At 36.8% G+C, this 8,717-nt stretch overlaps 1 protein-coding gene across 1 annotated transcript; it reads left to right on the top strand.

Annotated features, from left to right (window-relative positions):
* The first annotated feature begins 1,013 nt into the window (after positions 1-1,013).
* LOC101290692 (SKP1-like protein 4-like) lies at positions 1,014-1,532 on the top strand. The gene has a single exon (XM_004306211.1). The coding sequence runs from the start codon at positions 1,014-1,016 to the stop codon at positions 1,530-1,532; it is 519 nt and encodes a 172-aa protein (XP_004306259.1).
* Positions 1,533-8,717: the final 7,185 nt, after the last annotated feature.

Here is an 8,717-nt window from a genome sequence, read left to right as displayed (position 1 = left end):
TATATATATATATATATATATATATATATATATATTTATCCTATAGTCATTTGGGTTCCTATCATCATATTTACAATAGGTCAGTATTAATTAAGCCACTTTGGCTTATGGAACTGCTCTTTGGTAAAATTTTAAAAAAAAACCCTGCTCCCCTTTCGTTATTTAATTTCTAAAACTCAGCAACTTAATGTATGAAATATAGAACAATAAATCTATACCTCAAAAAGAAAATAAAAAAAACATTAATTTCGTGCAAATGTTTAACTGCAATTGCAGTTTCTTTTTCAATTTGAGTTTGAGTAGTTATCTAAACATTGTCGACCAATAATCTCAAAGAAACTGAACGACGTGGGAGTCGTAAAGCAAGATATATTTTACCACAAAGGAAGAGACACAATCTAGCTAGAAAGAAGCCAGGCAAGAAGGAAGATCAAATCTAGAAGTAGCAACAGAGGAGAATCATATTCGGGTTTCAAAGTCCTTATTTGGTACAAAATTTGAAAGATTTTACATTTGATGTGAGCCTAATTCTTCATTGGATTATGATATGGTTTCGTTTTTTTTTTTTAAAACATTTTTGGGATTCTTATCTAATTGTTTTTTTTTCCTGTTTTTTAGATCTTAAACATAAGATACCTCGCGTCCAGCAGGCATCTATTGTTTTTTTTTCCTTCTACTTTCAACTGATTCTCAAGTAATTTTGATCTTAGTTTTCAACTGATCGATCAGCTAAACCAAGTTTGTGCAAGAACTACGATCAAAAGGTATGAAGACTAGGGTGATGTATTCTTTACTTTTAGGGTTTGGTAATCTTTTTTTTTTTAATTTTTTTTTATAATAAGATTTACAATAGGAATCTTTATTTTTATTTTTATTTTTTATCAGATTTACAATAGGAATATAAACCGTCATAAAGTGAACGACTACTTTATATAAATAAGGTGTCTTTTCCCCTCACTCTTCATAACCCTAAATATTTCTCTCCAGTTGTATTTCTAGCCAAAGCCCTAACCATGTCGACTTCCGCCGCACCTGAAGAGAGTACTAAGAAGATGTTTACCCTCAGGAGCTCCGACTGCGAGGCCTTCGAGGTGGAGGAAGCGGTGGCGTTGCAGTTGCAGACTATCAAGCACATGATCGAGGACGACTGCGCCGAGGGAGGCATTCCTCTCCCAAATGTCACTGGCAAGATCCTGGCCAAGGTCATCGAGTACTGCAAAAAGCACATCAGGGCCGTCGCAAAAGATAGCAGCAGCTTTGGCCTGAGCAGCAACGAGGACGATGCACTCAAGACATGGGATGGGGAGTTTGTGAAGGAGTTGGAGGCAGACCAGAATGTGTTGTTTGATATGATTCTGGCGGCGAATTACTTGAACATCAAGGGCTTGTTGGATGTGACGTGCACACATGTTGCGGGCATGATGAGGGGGAAGACCCTCGAGGAAATAAGAACAATCTTCCATATCAAGAATGACTACACCAAGGATGAAGAGGAGGAGGTTCGTCGTGAGAATCAATGGGCTTTTGAGTAAAGTTTTAGATGTTTGTTTGGTGTTTTACTGGCATAATATTTTACATTTTATGTACTCGAGTGAAGTGATTGAGTTTTGGCATTTAAGGATTTTAGTCCCATTGGATAGTAATCAAACTTTTTTCAATATTGAGGATTTTGTGTTTAGCTTCTAATCTTCGATCAGTAGTGTCGATTGAATATTAGATTGGTTACTTACGTGCTTCATTCTTTTCAATTTGAGTTGTGGAAATCTTGCAGCTTGTAGAGTCGTGCAACGTTCAATCCGAAGTTGGATGGTCGAGCACTGCCCTGACGACCGTTTATAAGGTAAAAGAGTTACAATACATCCTTTGTTGGTGACATGCAAATCTATATATCTTCAAATTTCAATATTTCTTATCTTAGAAAATATATATTAATTGCTAGATCATATTATATGGTTGGATTCAAGAAATAATCAAACATCATGTTCAAGTTAAGTCTCGAAAACTTTTGGGATATGTAAGTAAGTCGACTCTGCCTGTACTTTGATAAAGATGGAGTAAATAACAGTAGATCGATTAGTCATTATATTGATAATTGTTGATAATTGAGAGGTAATGCAAGAAAGGTTCCTCATGCTACTGGGTTTCATTAGGAAAACAAACTATTTCATTCTTCTCATGGGAAAATCACCCGGAATATAATTAGAAAAATTTGTTAAGCCGGCAAATGACACCAATATTTTGTATATACAAAGGTTAACTCAAATATCATGACTACAGTCTACCTGCATAAATAATGCAGGTACTCACAAGTGTAAGGTAGTCAATCCTCTTCACTTATAATACATGCAGCTTCAAAGTAAAACAAGGTATGGTATTAGAAATCTGCTTCCTTTTTGAGAGACAATGGCTACCAGCAAAGTTTCCTTTCAACTTCTTTCACTCGATCGTTTTCCTGCTTTTGTTTTCCAACTCTTTCGTCCTTGAAGCCAAGTTGATCAACTCGCATGTTGCGAATTTGAATGCCTCTTGCTTTGAGGAGGAGAAGAAGGCCCTGCTTAAGTTTAAGGCCTTACAGATCCTGCGGGGTATGTTTTCTTCTTGGGTTGGGCAGAACTGCTGAAAGTGGGTGGGCATTAGCTGCGGTAACCAAACATGCAATGTCATAAAGCTTTCCCTTAGTAATATTTGCAGTACGCAGACATGCTTAAGCGGTGAGTTAGATCATTCTTTGCTAAACTTAACATACTTGCATCATTTGGATCTCAGTCATAATTCTTTCAACGGAACTCCCATACCAAGTTTCATAGGGTCACTTAATAAGTTGAGGTACCTTGACCTCTCTCACTCAATTTTTGGGGGAATGTCCCTCGTCATCTTGGTGATCTATCAAACTTGCTCTACCTTGACACCTCACAACAATGTCATATCCATTGAGGCCATGGGATTCAGATTTGAATTGGCTTGGTAGTCTCTCGTCGAATTCCTTGCAATACCTGAGGGCTTGAGCTTTAACCATCTCCAACCTTTGGTCTAAAACCTATAATAGGTTGCAATACCTGAGGGCTTGGACCTTAAGACCATCTCCAACCTTTGGTCTAAAACCTATAATAGGTTTTGAGTTTTGTAAAATTTAATCTCTAACCCATTATCCAAGTTGAGTTAAAATAAGATTTACCTAAAATGTGTCATATTTTGACTCAACTAAATAGGACCAAACATATAATTAATGAGTGAGTAGGTGTGGGGTAGTAGTTTATTAATATAAACTAATTAATGATTAAAATATGTTTAGGTTTTTACTCTATTTATGATTAAACAATGATATAAAAATTAAAATAGATTTGGGTTTTGACTCTAAGGGTTAGAGATGCAAAACTCATATGAATATTTGTAGTTTTAGTTGGCCTAAAATTTGAATTTAGGTATGGGTTATAGACCAATAGTTAGCAAGGCAACAAAAACCAACTCATAGGAAAAATACCAAAAGGTTTTAGTGGCTTGTGTCGCTTGAAGTATCTTGACTTCTCAATGACTTCACCGAGCAACTTGAACTTATCATACATATATATAACAACACTCGCCCGGCGGAGGGGATTCAGTGCACCATGGTGCACTTGAACCACGCATGCGGGTTCCACGTGCCTTAACGATCCGTTGCGAGTCCGTTAGATCCTCTAAAACACGATCCCAGACCAACATACATAGAATGCTTGTGATTCTTCTGGATATATTCTTGCTCTTAATATCTTTTCCATTAGTTCTCTAAGGGAGATCTATCTGCCTTTACCATACCATCCCATGTTGCCTCTTCACTATATTGGGGATGCAATTTAGAAGGTAAGCTTCCCTTTCTACCACGCCATGTTTTTCCTAAAGTACCCAAAACACTCACCAATAACCCAAACCCCATAACAATCACCAATATCTCAAATCCAGAACAATCAACAATAACTCAAAACCCAGAACAAATGAACAATCAACAATAACCCAAAATCTAGAACACAATTCCAAAGAAACCCATTCGAATTTGAAAATTTTGTACCAGCAAGTAGAACTCGGAGATTTGAACGATGAGGAGGAGGTCGACGCCCTGATGAGATAAAGCGTACGGCCGTCGTCCGCCATCGAGATATGACTGGAATAACATACCCGACGGTTGTGATTTGGGTTGATGGGTCGTGGATCATTTTTTTTTTAATTATCTTTTAAGTTAACGTACAGTGTTATTATGGATATTAGTGTCATGAGTTAAGTTAGATCAAACAGATGGTTAAGATTGAATATTATTAGTTGGTTCACTTGCATCTCGGTGTATTGAAGAATTTTCGCTCGTCCGGGCCTATTCCATCAACGAACCAATTTCAAACCATCAATGATCCAAACAAAATTACGGAAGCTCGCCGTATGTGGAAACTTGGGCCTATATAAGTGTGATCTCGATTCAAACCTTCAATGATCCAAACCCTATAACTCCTCGTATGTATAACTTCTATTTTTTCACAAGAATTTCTTTTATCTTCCAGAAAAATGTTTGAACCTCTTCCCCGAGGCATATTTCAAGCTCATGTATAACTTAAATGGGCACAATCTCATCCTCAACAAAAAAAAAAATGGGCACAATCTATTTTTGTTTTGTTACTATTTTAATCAAGATCACACATACGGCTTTTGTAATTTCATATATTATATTTGTATGGGCTTCATATTTGATCTCTTATCAACTCGACCACTTGTAATAGTTAATAAAAACAACTAAACAATAAATATATCATTACAAAGTATGAAAGAAAGAAATATTAATTAATGATCAAGTCCGGTATAATCTGGCTCCTCTCTAATTCTTTCAAATTGTGACAGTAGCTGCATCATATGCCGTAGATGGTATAAGCTACCTCCATGTTATGATGAGTATGACAATTATGAGTACTACCTTCTTGTGTGTAAGTATATTTTCATGAATAGTGACTATTTTTGGCTTGCGATGAAAATCATGAAACGATGAATATATTATTTCGTCAGCAGGCTTGATAGAATAAAAATTGTTTTTTTTTTTTTTTTGAGAATGATAGAATAAAAATGTTATGAGAAATTTTATTAACACATTCCTAAATGTTAGAGACACATCTCTATTAATAAAGCAAGAAGGCTTTTTTAACTGTCAACGGTTAAATTTTTGAACTATCTATAATGCCCTTGATTGATTAAAACTTTAAAACATGTCTTCTAACAGATGAATGATAAATTAGTAATTGCAACTGTTGGAAAAAAGAAAAAAAGAAAACCAGAAAGAAAGAAGCTTAAAACGTGGGAGGTGGGAGAGAAAAGTGGGGAGGGAAATCAGATTTTGTTTTTGTTTTTGAGAATGGGAGGAAAATCAGACTTTGAGCATAACTATAATAGTTAAAAAAAATTCACACACGCACATAATGCGGGTCAAGATGCTAGTCACTTTTTTATACAAATTAGATAAGACTTTGTACGTACATAAAATTACCAAAAGAGACATTTATATCAAAAGTAAAAAAACTTAGTTGAAAAAAAAATATCCCCGCTTATGACAAGACTCACCCCGAATTTCATCTTGAAACCCGAGGTAAATCCTGCGGGGTCCATCTTCAAGGAAAATTTACCGAAAATTCGGCATAACCTTCCTTAAAAATGGACGACCCTTACCTGAAAAATCCAATTTAACACTTCTATAACCAAACATCCATCCTCAACACCTGGAGCCTTCCTGCTCCCCAAGTTCAACACATCTCCCAATATAACAATTACTCAACTAAACTAATCCCACAACCAACAATAACCAACATTAATTCACTAACTGATTATCAGAGCATATCTAGAGTTAAATGAAAAACAATAAATAAAGAATAAGCGGAAGCAGCCTCTGACTATGCCTCGACTCCATGTACGCTTGACCTCACTTAGACTGAGCCTGCACTCTGGGCCTTTAAAACCAAAGGGCCCAGGGGAAAGTAATTTAAAAACGTTAGAGTGAGTGGACGAAAATAAACATAAGATAAGAAACCAAAATTTAAATACTTTCCCACTTTCCAATATGCCATAAATTCGTTGCATGCAAATGTTAACAAAAATCTTTCATAAAGAAAATCCTAAGAAGACGGACTAGCCCCGCTAGTCAAATTAATGACAAAGATAAATAATAACCTTCATAGAAGAAGGTACCAAAACAAGGGACTAGCCCCGCTAGTCAAATCAACAACAATAAATAAGAAACAGATATAGCCATACAAGTGAGCCTTCCAGACTCGGTTGCCTCCCAGGCAATAATACTCCCATACTCCCTACACCTTCAGGTTATGATAACAGAGAGGAGTAGGGCTTGCGTGATGTCGTCGACTACATCACATCACCCGAAGGCGGAAAGGGCTTGAGTAACCCCACTTAAAACGTAGAAGTTACATCGCCTCGAAAGGCGGAACGACATGCTAGCATGAATAATAACGATCCAACAAGTATGACATAAATAAAGAAACATAATCCATATGAGTTTCCCCGAAACTCATAATTAAAGCATAAGTACGATTCCCAACCGTACTCAAAGAATTCAAAGAGCAAAGAAACTAATTAAATTCAACGACGTGTCCCACACGTTAAAATGCTCAATGAAATAAATAACTAAATTATAAAATCTTGCATGCATATTAATTAAAAACCAAAATGTCCACTCACTGATTTAGGCCTAAGCCTGACGAATTCCGAATCACTACTCAAGCGAGGTTCCCTTCGTATCCTGGCACAATAAATATGCTTATGACCAAACTTAAATTCTGGAAAATTAAACATTTGAAAATAAACACCAAAATCTCTTCCGCTTAACCCACTACTCTAACTAGGGTTAATCTCACCGGATTTCCACCAAACTCCACCATAACCTTAATTCCTCAATTCTAACATTTTAGAATAAATATCAAGGAAATCCAACGGCCGGATTTTCATTCTAATAACCGGCAAAAACCTTAATCTTTTAAAATCCCAAACCTTAACAAAACTCCTCCAAAAATTCCAAACTATACTTCATTAGACTCCTCTCATTAAAACAAACCCAAAAACCTAAAAATCAACCTCCAAGTGGCGGAGCCGCCACCTGCTCCGCGGGCAGCGGCGGCCGGCGGCCGTACTCCGACGACGTCCAATGCCTCCCAAAATTTAACAGAATAATCCTCTCATCAAGCACAACAACTTTCATAACTAGCATTTAGTTCAATTCTAAGTTTAACTAGGGTAATCGAATCAAAACATCCAAAAATCCCCCAATTCAAACCCTAGCCCGAAAATCCTCTAACACACTTCGAATTGGATCATTACCTTCTAGGGAATTGTTGCACACGGAGAGCTCTTCCTAACAAGACCCGAATCACCGGTGATGGCGGCCGGAGGAGCGATTTCCGACGACCGGACTCCACAACACAGTCGGAGCTTCCGGGCGCTCTCTCTCCCTCACGGCGGCACTAGGGCGTCTCCCACCGGTCCAAGAAGAGAGTTGGGTTGATGGCCGACCGTTCGGGACCGGTGCGGTGGTCTGTGGCGGCCGGATGGCGACGGACGGGACTGGGTTATCCGGCGGGTCGGGAAGAGTTCGGGAGAGAAAGGAGAGAGAAGGGAGAGAGGGAGAGAGAATGGGGTTTGGGCTCTCCAAATCCTACCCGGTCCAACTTAAAACCCACAACAAATAAAGCCTACTAGAATTTACCTCATTTTACCAACATAGAAACTTTCGTTATTAGACCATAACTTCTTCATACGAACACCGTTTTAAGCGTGCCGCATGTCCACGAACTCTGTTTAACGTCCTCTACGACTTTCATGAAGGAAGTTTTCCCAAATTCCAAACAAAAGAAAAAGTCAACTTTTGGAGTCTTAAATAGTAAACGGTTACTTAAAACGGTAAAAAGTCAAAGTAACCCAATAGTAAATAACTGCAAATTGACTTAAGAACCGGGATGTGACAGCTTAAGACTATTATTCTTCTCTACGAGAACAATATATATGAAGATACCAAGCCCTAATCAGAAATAGCTAGCGACAACCATAGTTTCAAGCAAAAACTAAAGACAATGTAATAGATTCCAGTGGTATCTCAACCCCTAAGCGAGGTATGACTTCTCTATCTTTAATTAAAATTGATCTACTACAAAATTTAGATTTTAGGGTTTGTTGTTTGATTAGATAGTACAAATTGAAGTTGAAAAATTTATTTTTAACTGTTCACACATGCTAAGTCGTTCAAAAATATTTACGTTTGAACACCAAATTAGAACTTGGGATGGTACTATATATAATTATATATATACTTTGCTAGTTTACTTGTCATTGATCTAACTCAATGAGAGAGATCTCAAGCAAAATTGTGCCCTCGTGAGGCAAGAAATCTCACTAATATGAATTTTTTTTTAGATCTAGAAAATATGTGTATTTAGTGAATAAGTTGTGTATTTTAAATGAAGATATTATAGAAAATTTAGATATGTGTATCTAATAAAATTTAAAATAATAAAATTAATAAATGATGTATTAAGTATGATATGTGTATCTAATAATTAATTAGATAAGAGTTAATAAAATTTCATATGTTATACCTCTTTTGTTTTTCCTGATCCCGGCGCTTACACTCTTGGGTAGGCCGTAATTTGGATTTTCCCACCAAATCTAATTTAGAAACGGCTTGTAGTTTCGCCCCCTCTCTCTCTCTC

The sequence above is a fragment of the Fragaria vesca genome, linkage group LG6 (assembly GCF_000184155.1).
Source record: "Fragaria vesca subsp. vesca linkage group LG6, FraVesHawaii_1.0, whole genome shotgun sequence".
Classification (NCBI taxonomy): Eukaryota; Viridiplantae; Streptophyta; class Magnoliopsida; order Rosales; family Rosaceae; genus Fragaria; species Fragaria vesca.
Note: the sequence above shows the minus strand (reverse complement) of the source record. Positions and strands in the feature narration are given on the sequence as shown.